General features: G+C 40.7%; 1 protein-coding gene and 1 long non-coding RNA gene across 2 annotated transcripts in view; one reads left to right on the forward strand and one right to left on the reverse strand.

Annotated features, from left to right (window-relative positions):
• The window catches only part of LOC138919486 (uncharacterized), a 14,082-nt gene extending 6,872 nt beyond the window's left edge, over positions 1–7,210 (forward strand). The window contains exon 2 of the long non-coding RNA XR_011429694.1: positions 6,317–7,210. This is a non-coding gene — a long non-coding RNA (uncharacterized lncRNA). The remainder of the gene's footprint in view (positions 1–6,316) is intronic.
• The window catches only part of PXT1 (peroxisomal testis enriched protein 1), a 26,383-nt gene extending 3,482 nt beyond the window's left edge, over positions 1–22,901 (reverse strand). The window contains exons 1-2 of the mRNA XM_014734593.3: positions 22,725–22,901; positions 8,207–8,337 (exon numbers count right to left, since the gene is read on the reverse strand). Of these exons, the coding sequence (XP_014590079.1) occupies positions 8,207–8,337; positions 22,725–22,896 (303 nt within the window). The 5' untranslated portion in view covers positions 22,897–22,901. The remainder of the gene's footprint in view (positions 1–8,206; positions 8,338–22,724) is intronic.
• Between the last annotated feature and the right edge of the window lie 15 nt (positions 22,902–22,916).

The raw sequence follows: 22,916 nt of genomic DNA on the forward strand, positions 1-22,916 counted from the left end.
ACCAACTGGGAGAAAATATTTGCAAATCATATATCTGACAAGGGGTTAATTTCCAAAATATATAAAAAACTCACACAACTGAACAACAAAAAACAAACAACCTGATCAAAGAATGGGCAGAGGATATGAACAGACATTTTTGCAAAGAAGATATACAGATGAGCAAGAGGCACATGAAAAGATGTTCAACATCTCTAATCATCAGGGAAATGCAAATCAAAACTACACTGAGATATCACCCTGCACCCATCAGAATGGCTATAATTAATAAGTTTAGAGATAATAAGTGTTGGAGAGGATGTGGAGAAAAGGGAACCCTCATCCACTGCTGGTGGGAATGCAAACTGGTGCAGCCACTATGGGAAACAGTATGGAGATTTCTCAAAAAATTAAAAATAGAAATACCATATGACCCAGCTATCCCACTACTGGGTATTTATCCAAAGAACTTGAAATCAACAATTCATAGAGACTTATGCACATAGGGGTCTATGTTCACTGCAGTATTATTCACAATTGGCAAGATGTGGAAGCAACCCAAGTACCCACTGACTGATGAATGGATAAAGCAGATGTTGTATATATACATATATGTATATACATAAAGGAATACTACTCAGCCATAAAAAAAGACAAAATCATCCCATTCGCAACCACATGGATGGATCTTGAGCGTATTATGTTAAGTGAAGTAAGCCAACCAGAGAAAAGCAAACACGGCATGATTTCACTCACATGTGGAAGATAAACAAACACATGGACAAAGAGAACAGATTAGTGGTTACCAGAGGGGAAGGGGGTCGGGGGATGGGCACAAGGGGTAAAGGGGCACATTTACATGGTGACTGACAAATAATAATGTACAACTGAAATTTCACAATGTTATAAACTATTATGACCTCAATAAAATAAAAAAAAATTTAGAAAGAGAGAGGTTTAACAAAAAGCAATAGAATAAGTCAAAGCTAGAGATGCAATGTTAATACTAATTCAATCAACGCTGCACAGCGGCTTCTGGGGCTGCTTTACGAACTGTATGAGCGGAGGAGTCCGTCTCGGTCTCTTCTACAACGTCCAGACCCTCCATGCCGCCCCGGGAAGTTTTCCTCTCCCCGTGTTTTCCTATCTTAACCATCAGCCAATGGGGGCATTCTTCTCAGGGCTCATAACCTCTTCCTCTAGCTTCCCAGAGCACTTTCTTAGTCCTTTCAAAGAAGCAAGGAGGTTTGCTTTGGGGTTGGAAGAATGGATAGACTTAGATGGGTGAAGAGGGGAGTAAATGTGAGCAAAGTTGGAGGTGACAAAGAGCACAGCAAATGCCACTGTTTCTACAGTTAAAGGAGAACATCAGGAGAGGGAGGCCAAGGTCGGCGACAAACGCGTCCCTGCCCCTCCTGCAGTCTATTCGCAACCCAGCAGCTTCGGTTGACTGTTGAAATGTGCCTCCGCTCAGTGCTCCCTTATGGTTCAGCCTCAGTCAGAAGAAAAGTCCTTACTTGACCTCCAGGCCCTGCCTGACCGGGCCCCCACCACCTGTCTGACCATATCTTTTACTACTTTCGCCCTTGCTCAACTTCAGCCATACCGGCCTCCTTGCTCTATTCTTCAAACATGCCAGGCATTCTCCTGCCTCAATCTTGTCCTCCAGCTGCCTCCACTGCTCTCCCCCAGATGTCAGGGCTCCCTCTCCTACCTCTGTAAAGGCCGTGCTCAGAACTAGGCTCCTCAGCGAGGCCTTCCCATAACTCCTCTACTTAAAACTGTAAACCCCCTAATACTCCTCATCCCTTTCCTTGCTTTATTTTTCTCCAAAACATTTGTCACTATTTGATAAGCTATATACTTTGTTTGTTTATTTTTTGTCTCCCTTATAGAATATAAACTCCATGAGATTAGGGAGTTTTGTCTCTTTTGATCACTGCCATATCTCCCATACTTAAATGGAGTCTGACACACAGTAGGTGCTCAGTAAATATTAGTTGAAGAAATGAATAAATGATAAACCATTAGCAGCAGGCTAAGGAATTTAGACTTTGTCCTACCAGTAACTGGGAACCATTAAAGGATTTCTTCCCTTTTATAGTTGATATCAGTTAGGAAATTGAATGAATTTCCTTCCAGCAAGGCAGATGAGAAAATGTATACAGCACTGAGTCAGATGCTCATATATTTAAATTCCAGTTTTGCTACTTAGTTGCTGAGTGACCTAAGATAGGTTACCTAACCTCTCTGAACCACAACTGGTTCCATGGAAATACCTGTGATAATAATTCATAGGGTAATTGGGAAAATTAAATGAAACATGTAAAATTGTCTCAAAGAGTACCTGGAAGAAACTGTTTAATAAACGTTAGATTCTCGTCTCTCTTTCTAACAAACTAAGAAATTCCCTATACATTACTGCATCAGTCAGGGTCCCAGAGAAAACAAACGGCACACTCAAATTAGGATAATTCAGGGAGGGTTAAATGAAGAGACAATCTACAAAGATTGGGGCGACGACAGAGGGGGGTGCAAACCGGCACTAATAACATCAGTGTTGTTGCCACTCCTAGGCCTGTAGGGACGGGGAGGGGGCAGTTTCTAGAACCCAAAAGGAGAGTCTTGTGGAGAAAAATTTCAAAGACACATTTAAGATCCTAAAAGCGATGGGAAGACTATTTTAGAACACGCTTTTTATCTAGGAAAATTCTATGCTCTAGATTTAAATTAAAAAGACCAGATCCTTGAATCAAAACCCCTTATAACTAAAAAAGCAAAATAGAAGATGTTATTTTAAGAATCAAGGCCCATTTGAAAACGCAGAACACTTGCTTAAGTGAAAAGAACAAGAAAACAAGCTACGTGGCAGCTCAGGAACAATCAACTCAGCAGACAAAAATATAACTTGGTGAGCTCCTTGCTGGGGCATTCCAAGACCAAGTCTGAAAACCATCAACAGCAGGAAGGCATCTGGGGAATCAATGTGAACACTTAATTAAACAGAGCACAAAAGGTGAACCGATGACAACTGTACATGAAAGAAATGCACCTTGACAGATTTGAAATTCTGTTAAAGTTGCTTGATTTAAGCCTTGAAGCTGTGGAATAAAGCTTTTAGCATCTTAGAGCCAAACTTAGGAGGAATTTTTAAAATTATTTCTAAAGTGTGCTGTGGTCTATTTAAAAGTATTCTAAAGTGCAGTTCTGTGGCACAGGACAAGATAGCTTTAAAAGTCTAGGTCAAAGCCAGCTTTGTAAAACGCTGCCAGAAAAGCTAGGGCAGGCGTGAGGATAGACACACAGATCAATGGAATAGAACTGTGTCCAGAAATAAATCCTTACATTTACAGTCAATTGATTTTCCACAAAGGTAACAAGACAATTTCAATAGGGAAAGAGTAATCTTTCCAACAAATGGTGCTGTGACAAGTGGATATCCATATGCAAAAGAAGGAAGATGGACTTTAAACTCACACCATAGATATAAATTAACTCCAAATGGATCAGAGACCAAAATTTAAGAGCTAAAATTATAAGTCTTTTAGAAGGAAACAGGTATAAATCTTCATGACTTTGGATTCAGCAATGGTTTCTTAGACATGACACCAAAAGCACTAGTAACAAAAGAAAAAATACAGTCACGCACCACATAACAACCTTTCATTCAACAACAGACCGCATGTATGACAGTGGTTCCACAAGATTATAATTGAGCTGAAAAATTCCTATCACCTAGTGCATCTAGAAGAAGATACTCAAGAGGTTCATCTGTGATTTCAAAGGATTTGCCAAGGATGAAGAGGTTGCAAAGATCAACAAGGCTGTCGTTGAGATGGCAAACAACCTTAACCTAGGTGTGGATGAGGATGACATGGAGGAGCTCCTAGAGGCGGTTCCTGAGGAATTGACTAACGAGGACTTGTTGGAACTGAAACAGAAACAAATAGCTGAAGAAGAGGCCAGAGAAATGGAAACTGCAGAAGAAGAAAAAAGAAGAACCCCCAAGAAAATTCACAGTGAAGGGGTTAGCAGAAGATGTTGCAGTTCTCAACAGGCTTCTTAAAAAGTTTGAGAACATGGACCCTCACACCAAAAGGTTTTCATTAACAGAGAGGAATGTCCATGGTGTGTTATCTGCTTACAAACAAATCTATGATGAAAAAAACAAACACACCAAGCAAACCACCATGGACACATTTCTGAGAAGAGTGACGCTACCTCAAGAAGAGCCTCAGACAGGACCTTTAGGAGGTATTCCAGAAGAAGGCATTGTTATCATAGGAGATGACAGCTCCATGAATGTTATTGCCCCTGAAGACCCTCCAGTGGGACAAGATGTGGAGGTAGAAGACAGGGAAATTGATGATCTTGATCCTATGTAGGCCTAGGATAACATATGTGTTTGTGTCTTGGTTTTTAACAAAAAAGGTTAAAAAGCAAAAACAATTTTTAAATTTTAAAAATAGGAAAAAGCTTATAGAATAAGGATTTAAGAAAATATTTTTGTACAGCTGTACAATGTGTTTGGTTTTAAACTAAGGGTTATTACAAAAGAGGCAAAAAGTTTAAGAAAAATTTAAAGTTTATAAAGTAAAAAAGTTACAGTAAGCTAAAATTAATTTGTTATTGAACAAAGAGAAATATTTTTTATAAATTTAGTGTAGCCTAAGTGTACATTGTTTGTGAAGTCTACAGTAGTGTAATGTCCTAGGCCTTCATTCACTCATCACTCACTCACTGACTCAGCCAGAGCAGCTTCCAGGACTCCAAGCTCCATTCATGGTAAGTGCCCTATACAGGTGTACCATTTTCTATCTTTTATGACATATTTTTACCGTACCTTCTCTGTTTAGATATGTCTACAGCCACAAATACTTAGCATTGTGCTACAATTGCCTACAGTATTCAGTACGGTAACATGCTGTACAGGTTTGTAGCCTAGAAACAAAAGGCTATACCATACAGCCTAGGTGTGTAGTAGGCTATACCATCTAGGTTTGTGTAAGTGCACTCTCTGATGTTCCCACAATGATGAAACCCCCTACAGTGCATTTCTCAGAATATATCCCCATTGCTAAGTGACACATGACTGTAGATGAATTGAACTTCATCAGAATTTAAAACTTTTGTGCTTCAAAGATCATCAAGAAAGTGAAAAGACAACCTACAGAATGGGAGAAAATATTTGCAAATAACATATCTGAAAAGGAACTTACATCTAGAATATATGAAGAATATTTACAACTCAATAATAAAAAGATAACCCAATTTTAAAATGGGCAAAGGACCCGAATAGACATATCTCTGAAGAGATATACACATGACCAATAAGCACATGAAAAGACGTACAATATTAGCCATCAGGGATATGCAAATCAAAACCACAATGAGAGACCACCTCACATCCATTAGGCTAGTATAATCAAAAAGACAGTTAATAACAAATGTTGACAAGGATGTAAGAAACTGGAACCCTCACACACTGCTGACGGGCCACAATGTAAAGTGGTGCAGCCCCTTTGGAAAACAGTCTGGAAGTTCCTTAAAAAGTTAAATATAGAGTTGTCATATGACCCAGCAATTCCACACTGAGGTACGCATGCAAAAGATTTAAAAACATATACCTACACAAAAACTTCTACACAAATGCTCATCATATCATTATTCATAATAGTAAGAAAGTGGAAACAACCCAAATGTCCAACTGATGAATGGATAAACAAAATGTAATATATACATACAATGGAATATTATTCAGCCATAAAAAGAAATGAAGTACTAATAAATGATATATGATGTGAATGAACCTTGAAAAAAACATTATGCTAAGTGAAGGAAGCCAGACACAAAAGGCCACATACCATACTAGTCCATTTACATGAAATGTCCAGAATAGGCAAATCCATAGAGATCGAAAGTAGATTGGTGGGGCTGGGAGGAAATAAGAAGTGACTATTGGGTTTGGGGTGTCTTTCTAGGGTGATGAAAACGTTCTAAAATTGATCATGATGATGGTTGTACAATTCTGTGAATATACTAAAAAGCAATCATACAGTTTAAATGGGTTGTGAATTTTATTTGTATGGTATGTGAATTTTATTTCTCAATAAAGTTATTTTTAAGAAAGAAAGAAAAGCTGGGGCAGTTTAGTGTCAATTTATTGAGCTGCAGAGGTAAATTTAAGACAGTAAATTACAGCTTAAAAGGTAAGGGAAAGTAAGAAAGAGAAAAATGGAAAAGGAGGTTATGCAGAGCAGTGACCTCTTGACTGGGTTCAGGCAAATGCAGAAAATAGACGGTTGTGATTTGTCATACTTTGTTCTCTCTTCTTTAGAGAAAAAAATTAGAAGGAACCACACGTATTCAGAGAACTAGCTGACAAAGAAGCAGGAAAGCTGAACTAAGGACTTTCCTAGAATTCTTCAAGTACAGTCATCAGTGAGAACTTTCGGAAGAAACCATAGCACGGAAGGGACGTGGTGAACACCACGAGGATGCTGTAATAATGATACTCGGCAAAGAGGCGTGCAACCCCAAAGACTGAAAGAGCAAAGACAAAAAACTAATTATTTGATTTAGATAACATTTATTGATTATTTTCTGTGAGTCAGGCTCTGTTCTAAGTGATTTACACAGATTCTGTCATTTAATTTTCACAACAGCCTACTCTCTGCCTGCACCCAGTCTCCATTCTAAATGCAAATCAGCTCACAGCACTCTCCTGCTCTCCCTCTCCAGAAGCTTCCCTGGTATTTAGGGTAAAACCCAAACACCTTCCACCACCTCTAAGACCGAGGCCAACTCGCAGACCTCACCTCACTCCACTCCAGCCATTCTGGCCTCTTTGGTGTTCCTTAAGCCTGTTCCTGTCACAGGGGCCTTGCACTTGCTGTTCCCTCTGCCTGGAACACTTTCCCATAGGTGTTCCCATGGCTCACTCCCTCACTTCCAGTATCTGCTTGAATATTACCTCCCCAGAGAGGCCTCCCCTGATGGCCCATCCAAGTCACTCTCCGTCACTCAGTGCCCTCTAATCCTCCTCAGAGCCCACATCCCTGTCTGACTAGACTGTTCATTGGTTCCTCTGTCTCCCTCGTGGATTATGAGTTCTACGAGAACAGGCTCATCTCTGTCCTGCTCTCTGCTCTAGCTACCAGTGCCTGGAACTGAGTCTGGCATATAGTAGGCACTCAATAAATATTTATTCGAATGAAATTGGTATATCAAACATTTTACTTGTGTTTATATACTCTGTTTCCTTCTTGCTTTCGGGAGCATTGTTGTTGGGACCTTCCATTCACGGTTTGTCTCAGGGGATGTTTTGTTTGAGGGAAAGGCCACGGATGGTCCACATTGGGACCAAAATGTGAAAGAGGACATGACACTCCTGAAGCCAGCATGCTGGCAGCAGCAGTGATGAACAAGAAATCATCTGAGGACAGGGGAATTTAAGGGCAAGAAGTTAGGCCCTGAGGGGCAGCCACCTGCCCAACACGGAGCCCCAGGGGATCAATCTCTCTCTGCTGCCAACTACAGGCATTGGCTTTCATCACCCCTAAGATTTCAAACAGTAATCATTATTCTTTCCTGTTTTCCCTTCTTACCTCTTAGGATAATCAGGAGAAACTACGAAATCAGCAAAGTGGGGCTTAGATTGTAACCTCTGGGTCAGTTCAGGGGGATAACCACAATCTAAGGCAGAGTTTCTCTTCCCTCATTGAGCATTAGATTCACCTGGGAAGCTTTTAAAATGCCTGATGCGCAGCCAACACCTCATGCCAATTGAATCAGAATCTCTTGAGGTGGCTCCCAGGCACCTGTAGTTCTTAAACTCCACAGGTGATTCCAATGTGCATCCTAGTTTGAGGGTGTGGAGCAAAGTTTCTCACAGTTTAGTGTGCACATAAATCCCCTGGGGTGTGTGTAGAAAGGCAGATTCTGATTCCAGTGTTGTGGGCTGGAGCCCGAGCTATCGCACATCTGACCAGCTGCCATGTGATGCTGATGTGGCTAGTCCATGGAGCACAGTTTGAGAAGCAAGTGTGAGATGAAACACTGGCTTTGACTCAGGTTCACAATTTTCAGTTCTAATGTTTGGTGATCCAGACACTATTAATCCATGTCTTCTGTTCATTCCTGGGCATCCCAGGCACTTGGTAGCCATTGTTCTGTTTGTTCTTTCCTCCTACCCAACAGGCCCTTGCTGGGGAAACTGAAGCCTCACCTCTTGAACCATCCTATGATCAATGCTGTCTCCAACGTTTCTCAGCTGCATGGCCATCTTGTGGATTACTTCCTCCTGGTGATGGTTCTGGCTAATGCTATTCTCCTTGGGCTGAGAAGGTGGATTGTGATCTGCATTGACAGAAAAGAGTTCAAAAGAGATAATTCCATTACCAAATCACCCACCACTAGTCACTAAAAACTGTCTTAGACAATGAGAGGGATGAAATCTCATCATCCTAACGGTTATCAAAAAGCAAAGACCTGAGTTGGAATGGATCAGCTCTGTCCAATAGAAAGATAATTCAAGCTGCAAGATATTAATTTTAAATTTTCTAGTAGTAAAATCAGGTAAAGTTAATTTTTAAGCCAATATATCCAAAATATTATCATTACAGCATTAATCAATACAAAAGTATTAACATGTTTTGCATTCTTTTTATTATATGCAAGTCTTCGAAATCCAGTGTTTATTTTATACTTACAGCACATCCCGATTCAGGTACTAACTTTTCATTGGAAAACTTTGATCTGTATTTAGATTTCTTGAAGTTTAGTGTTAAAAAAGTAGATTCATATATCTAAGTTGTTCCAAACATACTTAAATTTTTCCAACAATTAAGTATCAGTCTTTAAACTGAAATTAATTAAAATTAAATAAAACTTAAAATTGAGTTCCTCAATTACACTGGCCACATTTCGAGTTTTTAATAACCAAGTGTGGTTAGTAGTTACTGTACTGGGCAGCACAGGTCTAGATCTTTACAGTTTTTTAAAATAGATTTTTTCCATTTAATGTTTTTTCCCAAGATCCGTGAATGAGTTCCTCCAAACCTTATTTGCTTCCAGCAACCGATGAGTGTTTTTAGGCAAGACTATGAGTAAACTACTATGCTTGGGCTTTGCAGAACTTATAAAGAATAAAGACAAGGTTTCTGTCCTTACAACCTACTGGTTAAGGATGAAACAATTCCCAAGTGCCTTAGGAATACAGAGGAGGAGGAAATAAACTTGGGCTAAAGTAGATATAAGCATGGCTTCATAGACAGAGCAAGTTTTGCACTGAACCCATTTCATTTCAATAAAATTTGAGGACTTTGATTTTTCAGGCTTTGTACTGAAAGAATAAGCTGTGTCCTCAAAGAGTCTAGTGGGAGAGAGACACAAACTACAATTCAACATGTTACAGTACGAGCAGGGTCTGCACAGAGGAGTCAGGGAAGACGTCCCAAAGAAGACGATATCGGAGTTCAGTCTTGAAGGATGAAGGATGAATAAGAATTAGACAGAAGAGAGAGACGGGGGCGGGGGCCAGCTGGGAGGAAGTGGCAAACAGGACATTCTGGGCAGAAGGATCACATGAGCAAAGGTGACAGACAGTGAGGTTTTGTGCATAAACTCTAGGTAGTGCTATTGTTGAAAGGCAGGGAGTGACAGGAGACAGCTAACAGGGTCAGCAAGAGCAAAATCTTGAACGCACGGTAAGCAGCTTGGGCTTTATCCAGTAGAGTAGGGGACCCACTGAAGGGTTTTAAGAAAGAAATGACATGATCGGATTTGCCTGCTAGCCACTTCCCTCTGGGATCAGAGTGGAGACTGGTAGGTCTTAAAGCAGGGAATGCATTTAGAGGCTACTGCCAAAGTCCTGGGGAGAGATGGCAGGCGTTGCCTAACAATAACCAGCATGCTTACCACAGGCCAGATCATACATGCATCATTTTACTGACTACTCCCTCACCATGATCCCCATGAGGTCATTACCCCATATCACAGGTGAGAGAGCTGTGGTTTAGAGCAGTGCTTTTGCAAACTTGGCTCCACCTTGGAATCCCTTGGGGAGGCTTTTAAAATTCCCAAGGCTCAGGCCTCGCTCCATTGCAATGAAATCAGAATGCTGGGAGTTGGACCAAGCATTGGTTTTTTTTAAAGCTCCCCAGCTGGTCCCCATGTGCAACTAAGTTTGAGGACTGGTGGTTTGGAGGGACTGAGTAACCTGCCTAGGGTATGAAAGCCAGTGAGTGTGAGAGCCACCACGTAAACCCAGGTCTGTCTGGCTGCAAAGCGAATGCTCTTAACCTCAGCATCAGAGCCTGAACTGAAGCAGTACTAACAGAAGTGGAGTGGTCAGAACAGATTCTATAAGTATTTAGGAAGCAGAATAGGCCGGAATTCTGCAATAGATTAGATGAGAAAATTGAGAGAAAGGGAAATCCCTACTTTTCCGGCTCAGGAGACTAGAAAGGTGGTGGTATGAGCAGCTTGTACAGAGAATGGGGGTCGGAGGAGGACAGGTACAGCAGGTGGAGGAGGCGGGTAGAAAGAGAAAGAAGAAAATTCGAGTTCATTTATAAATTTAAGGTACCTGTAGGACATCTTAGCAGGCATCTGGATAATATCTGAAGCTCAGGGGATGTCAGAAATTAAGCTAAAGATTTAAGAATCAGCATTCATTCATATATTCAATAAAAATGCAGGAGAGCAGATGAGAGATTTCCGAGTTTGTATAGCTGATGACAGACCCTGTCATCAGCTAGATAGATAACAGATAACACTAGCAGTTAACAAGGTAGGCAAAGGAACAGAAGTCCACAAAAAGGACTGAGAACGAAGAGTCAGAGAGGGAAAAGGGGAATCAGGAAAAATGGTGTTTCTGAACCATCTGTCAACTCTTGTTGAAAATTTCCTTCTGAAATGTACTAGTGGGCATTGTTACTTGTTTGACTACGGTATACAGAATATAACAGTGTGTGTGTGTCTGTGTATCTGTGTGTCTGTGTTGATGATGATGATGATGATTCAGAATCCTGAAACACCCCATAGGGTCGTTGTATTAAAGATGTTAATCGTTGTCTTACTTGCCCACACCCTCTTCCAAGAGAATCTGTCCTGTTGCCTAACCAATCAGGTTCTTTCCTACATGACCACACCCCAACCCCAGGCCACAGCTGATTGGATCAGAGATGGACACCTGACCTAACAACAAATAATCCATTGGCTGGCCAGGTACTCAGAACCCAGTTCCAAAAGACAACAAGGTCCCTTCCTCTCTGCTCAATGTCAGCTTCTTCTCTGTTCAATGTAGACTCAGGAGACTAAGGAAAAAGTTGGCAGCGGGATGAGGAATGTCACAGGATTATGTTGGGCCCAGGATAAGTCAAAGCCATTTGCAAGTAAAAATTAAGAAGAGGAAGAAAACATTTAAGGAGTTGGGGTGGGGTGGGGGAAAGTTGGCTGATAGAGAAGAACTGAGCAGACACTCAGAAAGAAACCAAGACTCAAAAAAAAAAAAAAAACCAGACTGGCCCCGAGAACTGCCTCAGAACCCAAACCCTCTAAGTTCAGGGTTTTTTCATAAGCATCCTCGCCAGAAACCACAGCTTTCTGGAGGTGACCGCAGTAGGTTTCTCTTCCCTGCAACCAAACAAATAATCATAAATATCTACATCAATTACCATTGTCCAGAGATGTCTGATGTAGAAAAAACTGTGTAGGAGATTGTGTTGGCTATAAATCAGCTTCAGGACAAACTCTGAAAGTGAAATTTAAAAGTTAAGTTGCTGATATTAGTGGCTTATATTTTTGGTTCTGGCCATTTACTCATTCCTCATAAATGCTGAAAGCAAAATGGTTAGAGAGCTCTGCTGTACTCAACCTATATATGGCATTATTTGCTGGCTAAAGAGAGTTGGTATAACTCTCTTTATAAAAGAAATTTATAAAATAAAATAGCTATACTACTGTAGTATAAGCAACATTATAAGATAAATAACATAACAGGAAAGACATCACTAAATCAAAGCTCTAAAGTGATCATATATTGGAGAAGTGAGAAGTCTTGCAACAAGATCATCGAAATGAATGAAATAAAAAAGTAAAACTCGGTATTATTTTCCAAGTATTGAATTTGTAATATCCAGAGGAAAAAAAGTATCTCACTTCATGCTGAAAAGCTGTGTGAATATGTATATATCCACACTGAATTGTGAAAATAAAATTATAGTCTAAATGACCTAGTAAGGAATTTGGAAAAATCTCGTGGTTAATCTTTTTGCAAGAATAACTCCTTCATAAAGCAAATAATACGCCTCAATGCATTGGAACTTCTAAAAACGTTGTATGTTGAGAATCCAATATGAGAAACTTGTCCAGCTGTTTCTTCAGTTACATTTAGAAAACTTTTAGGCAAACACACTCTTAAGGTTTTGTGAGTGCTTGTCCACTGCCAGCTATAATGCAAATATTTTATTTTCTCATTTGGTGGTCATCCTTTTATAATCTTGACTGTGTTCACTAAAAACAAAGGTCCTCTGGTTCAAGACTGAGCACAAGCATTGGCCTCTCCACTTCTCCTAATTCCTCCCAAGACCTCATCAAAATCAAAGTATAAAGAAGAATAAAACCACAACAGTGAGGAGAATGGGAGGCAAGGTCAGCAGCAGATGAGAGATCTGTACATGTTTCTGGAAGGCAGAAAGGAGGTGAGACAAGATATGGACCAACGAGCCAGGCAGAGAAAGCGTCAAGAACCTACCACAGGGGCCCTGCGGCTTGGAAACCCATTTACTCCAAGACCTTGAGGCTGGGAGAGGGAGACACTACTGACAGGAAGTCTGCTGGAGATCGACTGCGCCACTTGGTCCCTTGACACCTTCAGCCCACTGTACCCAGCATAGATTTCAGGCAAAAGAACCCAGACCGCTCTTTTCTAATGGAAGAGAACAAATCTTGTGGAGAAAGCTAAAGCTTCTTTATGAATATTGGTGCCTCAGATTAAACGTCTCCTTGTTCTGGCATTTGGGGGACCTGGGGCCAGAAAGCCAGCTCCCTAATTCACCTCCCTACAGCCTCCCCAACTCAGAGCCCTCTCGTGCCCCATTTGAGTCCTCACTCAGAGGGGAGCCCTGGAGAGGCAGTCAGGCGTAACGGTACAATTCTGAAGCCAGAAAACTTGGAGTCAAATGTAAAATCTGCTACAGAATTTATTCTCATATGCAACTATGTAACCTGGGGCAAGTTATTTAACCTCTCTATGCCTCAGTTTCTTCAACTGTAAGATGGGAATAGTAATGCATGTATTATTTCATCAATTCTAAGATTTCTTTAATGCCTCCAAAATCAAAATGTGTTTGATAATGTATGGCACGTCATATTTCAACAGCATTGTTTACCTTCTCAGTAAGTAAACAAAATAATGATACACCTTACAATTGATAGAATATTAAACTTAATGAAATACCACAGTGACTACCTCATAGAGGGGTTGTTGAGATGATTAAATGAGTTAATATATTTAACCTGCTCAGACCAGTGCCTGGAACACAGATAAACACAATGTAAATATTAGCTACTGCTACCGCCTGAGAAAACAGCCCCACTCACATAACAGAGACAAAACCCATACAAGTTACCCAGTCCATATTTCTTTAAAATAACAAAAGTCACCAAGCAACTGAGAACCACAGAAAGAAAAATACCAGAAAACAAACAAAACCATAATCTGAAGAAAACACATATAATTCAGGAGAACGAGGAGAATGTTCACAAATTCTAATGTATATGTTTGGAGAGATTTAAGAAAATATTACATTAGGGAAACAAAAGAGAAAGCTATGAAAAAAGAATAACCCTAAACAAAATCTTGCAGATTTTAAAATATGATTGCCAAACTTAAAAATACAATTGATGGTCTGAAAAAGTAAAGTCAAGAAAATCACTCAGAAAAACATCAGAAATTGAAAAATATGAGAGGAAAAATAGGTGATATTGAGGGCCAATAAGGAAAGAACAGAATCTGATTAACAGGAATTCCAGGAAGAGAGATAGGAGGGACATTATCAAAACAAAGAGTACAAGACAGCTTCCCAGAGCTGAAGGATGCCAAACCAGATTAGAAAGTCCCACCAAAAAAAAAAAAAAGCCCCACCAAGTTCCCAGACAACAAATGAGGAAATAAAAACCTCACCTCTGGAACACAGTGAGATTTCAAAACACCAAGCACAAGGAAGTGCTAAACATCTCCAAAGAGAAACATTAGTTTGGCGACTGACTTCCCATCGACAATGGAGCCTAGACTATAATGGAACAATTCCTGCCCTCAAAGATTTCACTGAAAACGACTTTCACCCTAGAATTCTATGCCTCGCTAAACTCTCAGTAATATGTGAGAGGTGAATAAAGACATTTGCAGACGTGCAAATGGAACGTGGATAGAAAAACAGGAAGTTTTTCTCCCATACACAATTTCTTAGGAAGCCTCTTGAGGAAGTATTTCAGTACAGCAGCGTAAACAGAGTATGAATAAACCAAGAGAGAAGAGGACAGAAGATTTAGAAAAGGTGGATCCAACCCACGTGAAGGGAAGTCCCTAGATGACAATGGCACAATAGGCCTCTGGAGTAACTACAGGAGAGAGCAAGAGGTCGGCTCTGGAAGGGAAGTCCCCGGGGAAGGGAGATTTGATAGAAGAGATAGTATTTAAAAATTGGGGGAAACTTAAGGATATCGTAACTACAAATCATTTCGGGGAGGGGAAGAAAGGCAATGAGAAAGTCCAGAAAACAGTAAAACGTCAAATAGGAAGTTTATGGTCCAAATGTGAAGCAAATTAAAATACGGCTTGTTTAAACTGAAGAAATTTTGTTATAGCTCCTTCCAAGAGGATATTCTTCTGTGTTAAACTTTGCAATACTTTACCTATACGACTATGCATAATTTAAGTAATTGCAGCTTTAGCCCCTTGTTTGGTTACTGGGAAGTGATTATTCTCAGGGAAAATCACTGCAGTACATACAGACTTTACCGCTGGTAGCCACCACCCCTAAATGCCTTGAAGAGGGTGTTTGCACAACCTTTTACCTTTGGAATGCTGACACAACAGGTGGACAAAAACGAGGATGAAGGTACTGGAATCTCGGCCTCTCCTCATGCTGGACCTTCTGCTTCCAGCTTGGAAAACACACACCTCCCTTTTTCAGAGACAAACCACCTCACCAGAACTTAAAATAACTTGCTTAAATTTAGCAGGACAACTAATCAATCTCAGAAAAACTCAAAGTCTCTTACCAAGGACAAACTGCTCCTTTAAAAACAGATCGCTGGTATCACCCAGGTTTGAAGGATAGCAAAAGGGAACTGCTGATGCACTAAGGATAAAAGGAAGATTGCCCAACAGTGAGGTGTGAATCTGAGCTACCAGACTAGACTTGGCATCAACACTTGCAGACTTCTCTTCCAAGAGGCGACCTGATGAAGGAACGAGAGAGAACAGGCAAGAGGAAGACGCATGTTGAAGGAATTTTCTAAGTTGAGAGTCCTGAGGAGGTTTGTAGGTTGAGGAGAGGAACCAGAGTGGGAATGATGGAAAATGGAAGACAGAGTAGGGCAAATTGTTGAGGCAAAGTCCCGGAGGTTTAGGAGCAATGAGAATGAAAACACATGGAAGGATTAGCTTTGAACAAGACGGGGATCCCCCCCCTTCCTTTGAGATAGGATGGAAAGAGATAAGGCGTGATGCTCACGTAAGGAAGTCTGGAGCAAAGGGAAGGAGATTCAAGTGTTTACCTCTGGAGACATCAATTTCGCACATGAAGCAGAAGAATAACCCATATGCTGAGAAAGATGGGGATCCCCAAGTGGCTAAAATTAGTCACTAACAGAAATGGAAAAAAAGAAAACCAAGGGAGTACAACAGGAGCTGAAGACCACCATCACCCCCCAAAAAAGAGAAAGAAAAAACATGTAGATGGCCTTGCTGTGCATTCTCTTTCCAGCTGGCAAGGGTCCTAAGCTTGTATCTAAAGAAAATTTTATCCTATTCTCCCATAGGGGAAGGCTCAAGTCTTGGCTCAGTGACTTTCTAATTTCTTATTCTCAGGCAACTTACTTAGCTCCTCTGTGCCTCAGTTTCCTCATTTGTTAAAAGAGACTTTAAGATTATTATGAACATTAAACAACGATGTTCATAAAGTGCTTGGTACACAATAAGCCCTATATTATATGTCTTAGCTACTACCACAGGACTTGGTGTTAGACACTTTTCACATAGACACAATAATGTAAACTGCGGTTATTAGTTTTTAACTTTAGAATCAACTGATGGACGAAGCACCGAAGAGTTGGTTGTGGCTGGAGGTCAGAATGTAAATGTTAACAACTCTGGCTATATAAAAAAAAAAGTATAGGGGACAAATATCAGCCCGTGGAAGGCTGAGCAAGAAGAAGGCAGGGATGTTAGTATCTCTATCTTATAAAATGGGGAGTCATGTGATATTGCTGAAAATATATGAAATAAGAAATGAGTTTAAATTTTTTAAGTTTACAAAGACAACAAATAGAAGTATTAAAACAATAATTTAACTATCAAACATGAAAAGAGAGGATATAGTTTAAGCTAAACCTCATCTGTCACGTCAACGAATCAATAGATGACATCAGTTTGATAAATCAAGGGAGAGAGGAATAAACATTATTTAGAATAGTGGTTCTCAACTCTGGCTGCACATGACTATCAGCCTGGAAACTTAAAAAAAATTTTTTTTGGTGGTCTGTGAATAAAACTACACATTTTAAAGCTCCCCATGGGATTCTTACATGCAGCCAAGGTTGAGAATCACTGATCTAGAAAACTGGAAGACACAGGCCGCTAAAGAGTTTCCCTTCTGGGAGTGGGACAGCGGGATGGAGTAGAGATGAGAAGCAGAGGCTGGGTACTGACTTTGCCTTCATTCATTCATTCAGTCAACAAGTTTTGCAGAAGGCCTTCTATGTGCCAGGCACTGCTTCCGGCCCTTTCTCACTATAAAAGCTCCAGTACTGGTTGGTTTGTTTTCATGGACATGAGTACTCGGATAAAAAGAAAACTTAATGCAACAAAAACAGAGCATGATTACCTGAATCCATACTTTTAAATACATTGGGCAGCTGGGGGAACCACTTCTGCCTGAGTAGAAAGTGTATCGCCCACGTAGGGTGATAGGGATGGAAGAAACCACCTTTCACAAAGGGCAGCCAGGCTGCAAGCTGACTGGGAGAAGATAAAGGGAAGAGTGCCTGAGGGCACTGCGGTGTTCCCCCCCCCCCCCCACTTCACAGCACCCCCCTCTCCTTCTGCCAGATGCCACTGAGCCAGGGCCGCACAGCTGGGTTCGAAAGTAGAGAGTTCTGAGGGCAACTGTCCTCAGAGCTCCAGGATCCTACAACGGAGTAAAGGGTGGGAGGGAGAAGATGGGGAAGGGGGCAGGGAGCACCAGGGTCTCAGAGCATTAATTCACCCCAGCCCAGGTAAGCCCCTAAGCATGTGGTTTAAATACTTAAATAGTAGGTGAACTACATGGCCCTTTAATCAAAATTGCACCCGTACTGCCTGTCATTTCAGTTTCTATTGCTATTTTCAAGAGTATACTGAAACATACACTCATTAATGAGATTCTCACCTCAAGCCATTTTGAAATAACACCCTAAGAATTAGTTGACACCCTAGCAAGGATTACTTGACAATTAACTGAGAAAAAGTGAGGGTACCAGTGAGGGCTGAGAGCTCACCCAGAAGAGAAGGTGCCCAAAGTGTAGAAAGGGTAACCGAGTGGGGAGATCCTCCAAATGAATGTCACCTACTTCCAAATGGGTTTAGGGCCAGCCCTGCCTGTGCCAATCAAAAGCATAATGATTTGCAATGATTAATTTAAGTAATTAACTAAATGTCACCTGGGAAATACAAAATCTAGTATCTGCATTAGACAAATGGAATACAAATTGGATGTTTCAGTAATGGACCTTGGGAAAAACGAAGGAGGTACAAGGAAGCCAACGAGCTCAACTGGGTAGGCAAAGGGGCAGAGAAGGAAGGACTTGGAGACAGGATGCAACAAAGGACTGACTGTGCCAAAAGCAAGAAGTATGTTTTGTGTTCTGGAACTCAACATGATAACTATTTATAGTTTGTGCATATCTGACCAACTAAATGCTGAAACCCTGAAGGGCATGAATCTATTTCATATCTCTGAGACCCAGCTCTGTGTCCAACACATAGAAGGCACTTAACAGATATTGTTGATTATTATTATAAAGATGTAGCTGCCTAATGGAGTGGAGAGAATGGAACAGAAAAGAAGGTTAGGTTTGGATGAAAAATGTTGGCTACTCTTGCAAGTTTATCTAAGGAAAACTCTCCCTCTTAGTTTGTCTTGAAGTCAGCTCTCCTTTCATTTAACGTTGTAAAATAGCAACAATAACGCAAATTCACATATTTTAAACTCTTGATAGAACCTTCTCAAAAGCCTGGAGATACTCTCACAGCTGGTGGGAATGTAAATTGGTACAACCCCTGGGGGGGGGGATGTATCTATTCATCATATTTTACAAAAACCTTTGAACACACAAATGTTCAAGGTTATTTGTTGTAGCATTGGTTTCAACATTAAGTGAGTGGAAACAACCCAAATGTACATCAACAGGAAACTATTTAAATAAATCGTGATGTATCCAGACAATGGAAAAATACGCCATTGTAAATAAGAAGGAGGAAGCTCTTTAAGTATTAATGCAGAAAGATCTCCAAATAATATTGTTAAGTGAGGCAGCAAGGAAGAAGAGTGTGCTTAATATGCTACCTTTTGTGTAAAAAGGGAGAGGGTATAAAACTCTATATTCACAACTGTTCATATTTGCATAAAGAACTTCTAGAAGGATACCCAAGAATCTAAGTGCAATGGTCGCCTATGATAGGCAGTGATGAGAGTGGGAACTCAGCTGACGGAGGACAAGAATGCAGGAGAGACTTTTCACTATCTGACTTTTCATGTTCTTTAGTTGTCCAACCATGAAAATGTATTTTTTTTAAGCAAACACTTATATAGCACTAAAAATGTGTCAGGCACTGTTGCAAGCCATTTAAATTAGTAACTCATTTATTATTATTTATTCACATGAATAGTTATTCAAAATTTAATTTTAAAAGTATCCCAGAAGTATAATTATACTGTGGTTAGGCAGAAAAATACTTTTGTTCTTAGGAGACAATATGTGGAATTATTTAGAGATGAAGTTAGTACGTTTGCAACTTTATCTCAAATGGTTTAGCAAAGAAAAACATGTGTGCACACATTTGTGAGTGTGTGTGTGTGTGTGTGTGTGTGTAGACAGAGAGAGAGAGAAAAAGATAAACCAAATGTGGCCCCAAAAAGAGGTAAATCCACTCAAAGGGTATATGAGTAACCATAGACTTATTTGTGAAACTTTTTTGTAGATTTTAAATTTTCCAAAGTAAACATTGGAGGGGAAAAAAGTATCTCAGAAAAGTCCTCAAAACTTAAATAAAACATTTCTATTTAGTTTCTACAAACTCTTTGGACTGGTTTTCAAGGCCTTTAGAATATATCTCCACTTATCTGTCCAGCATCCTTACTCTTCTTTTTGAACCTTGTGCTCTAACTAAACTATAACTCCATTTGACCAAACCTTACCTTTGAAGTACACCTAAAAATTACTTTCTCTAAGATGCCTTTTTTGTCTTCCAAAATCATATGATCTCTCACCATTTTGAATATCTATAGCACTTTCAGTTCTATGGAGATATATCATGTTCTATATTTTGTTATAATCACTGCATGTTTTTATTATGTAAAATAGAGACGATAATGCATATCAGATGTGCATATTAGTATACTTATCTATTGGATACACATTGTCTACAACAATAATTACAGGCTACGAGTTACTCCCAAAGTTGGAATTGAAAGAAAAAAGTCTCTTCTGAGAACTAAGAGGCAATATTAATGCATGTATAGTGGAAAAGGGTGAAATGTGTAGTCACAGGCAGGGGACAGGCTACCAGCTCCCCTTGCACAAGCTGCTCCCTCTGCCTGAAACTCCCACCTCCCTTAACCCCTTCAGGTCTCAGCCCAGGGTTACACCCGGAGGGAAGGCTTCTCCAACCTCCCTGCTAGGTCAGAGCCCCATTCTAGCATCTGAACCTCTTCTCAGCACTTAGCACATTATGTTTAACATCGGTGTGTGTAATTTTCCTCCATCTGCCTCCTCTACCAGACTGTACACTCCAGGAAGGGGCTGTCACTGTTTTTGTTCACCATTGTCACCCCAGTACCTGGAATACAGTAGGCCCTAGTACTTTTTTGAATGAATAAAAAAAGAAAATGTGTCCACCTAGAGGAGGAGGGGGAGAGCTGCTGAGCCTTAGAAGCAAGAAAATAAAAAGAGGCAAAAACGAACATCCACGCATTCTCAAAGGGAGAAAGAAGCTGAATAACTGGACCCTACCGACTTCTACAATTAATAAATCCATTCATACTACCTAAACACATAGATATACACGTATGCGTTTTCAATTCTGCCCTTCCCTATTAATAATTATTACATTTTTAGACGTGGGCAGGGCCTTTTGTTGCTTTTACTCATTTTCGTTTTCCCAAGAATTTCTAATTTCTCTTAAATGACGTATCAGGATGGTTGTCTAGGCATCCCAAGTTCCTATCCACCCCCTCAACTTTTCTAAGAAAAACTGGCTTTAAGTTCCCCATTCAAAAATTATGTTTTTTTCCCGAAGAGTTATGTTCATACGTGTAGGTTTCCCCAAAGTAACAGAGATAAAATTCGGCCTCATAGGGTCACTTTCCAGCCAATCTGGCTTGTGATTTCCATTTTCAGTCTGTATGGCAGCCCGGGACAAAAGCGACGGAGCGAGTAACGGGACCTTCTCCATAACCAGCTTCCTCACTAAGAGTTGTAGTCTGGGCAGTATCTAGGGCTGTTTTTTTAGAGTTCCCAGCGGGAGAGCTTGGGCGGTCCTCCGAGCACCCGACCCTGCGCCCCTGCAGGTCCCGCCACCGCCGCGCCGCCCAGGCCAGGTCTCTGGCGCGAAAAGCGCGCGCTCCGCGGGGCGGGGCCGGCGGTGGGGGCCACGTGGCCCGCCCTGGCCAATGGGGAGTGCGCACGGCGCGCGCGCGGGCAGAGGCGGGATGGGGCGCCGGGCTCGCTTCCAGACGCTAACCTGAGCTGGCGGCGCAGAGACCCGGTGCCCGAGGACCCGGCGTGCGCCTCCCATCAGCCCGCCTTGGGCGTTCTCGACGCTGCAGTAGTAGCTCCACGTCCCTCTCACCCCGCCTCCCTCAGTCTGCACGTTCCCCTGTTTCTTCAGAGACCTCATAAAATGCAAAGGGAGAAGCGCGCTGCTGCCTCCCGGGCCAGGAAAAGCGTGGGGAGGGAAAGGAGGCTAGTGTCTGCTACCACCTCCAGTGCGGGGGCGGGGGTCCTTGTTTCTAATTGGCAGTCGTTGAATGCACCCTGGTGGACCCCCGGACTAAAATAAAATCACAAATAAGATTTGACGTACATAGTAAAACGAGAGTTCTGGGGATGAAAACAAACGTAGATAAGCTTGTTAGCTGTTACTCTCTAATTTATAATCAAAAGTGCTAGCATTATTAATTCTTCACCCTGCTTCTGCTTTTGAGGTGAAACTGAAATTAGGAAAGCATTTTGGGTAAATGTGGCAACCGCCCACAGGGTACCTCAGAAGGTCCCCCATCAGCTTCACGAGGAGTGTGTGAGGGTCAAGCGGTACAGTGAGTGAGAAAACATGTTGGGAAACGTTTACAATAAAACAGAAGTTCTAGAAGATTGGTGACAATTGCACAACTTTGTGAATATACTAAAACCCACTGGATTGTGTGCCTTAAATAGTTGAACTTTATGGTGTATGAATCACATCTCAATTAAAAAACAAAATCTATGTTCTAGAGGGTATTCACAGGTGACAGTCTCAGGCTTTGAGAAATAATTGTTGACACTTGCACAGATGAAAATTCAAAATTTTAGTCAATTGAGTTCTTTCTAGAAAATGGATACCACGTTTGATAGGGTGGCAAGAGACGATCAGGATGCTTGAAATTTCCACTTTATCAGTGGCATGTAATTCTTTTTAAATTGGGAATAGTTTGAGATTAGTTTTAATAGTTACTTTCAGGTTTCTAGCATGTTTTTAATCTGAAACTCTAATACCCCATACATTTAATCCCATCACTCTTTAATGCTTTTCAAAACATAAACCTTTAACTTTACAACATTCTGGGACGTTTGGGAATCATACATTTTTGCAAAACAAAATTCCAAGTTTATCTTTCCTTCATGTTCTTTCTATACTGGCAAAATCAAGAAGGAACTGAAACTGAGTTTTCCCCACCTTAACCATGCAGACATTGTCAGCTCAAGTTTAAAGACAAATTTTTATTAAAAGATAAATTTGATCTGTTTTAGTTGATTTGGGATCATCTTAATTCGTTGTCACATCCGTGATTCAGAATTAATAGAAACTAAGAGACTCAATACCAAGAAGCAGTCAGTTTTAGATTTTACCACCTAAGAACTTTGATGAATAGATTTACCACTATCTTCTTGCAGTTAATGTTTAAATAATCTATTTAATACCCAATTTTATGTCCTCAGTACCCAAAAAAATACATGCTAAGCAGAATATTTATCTTAGTTTAATACGAATAATATCTTACCTGGGTTCCTTGACATGGCTGAAACTTGCTGGGAGCTGACAAGTCGGGTCATGTATGCCTTCTGAAAACTGTACTTCACCCACGGTGATTTGCAACAATTTGTTACTTTCGGAGAGGGATTCAGGAGTTCTTCAGGTTCACAAACAGTGGCATCATGTTTTTTCTTCTTCATGTTTTTTCCCTGTTGAAAAA

The sequence above is a fragment of the Equus caballus genome, chromosome 20 (genome assembly GCF_041296265.1).
Source record: "Equus caballus isolate H_3958 breed thoroughbred chromosome 20, TB-T2T, whole genome shotgun sequence".
NCBI classification, from domain to species: domain Eukaryota; kingdom Metazoa; phylum Chordata; class Mammalia; order Perissodactyla; family Equidae; genus Equus; species Equus caballus.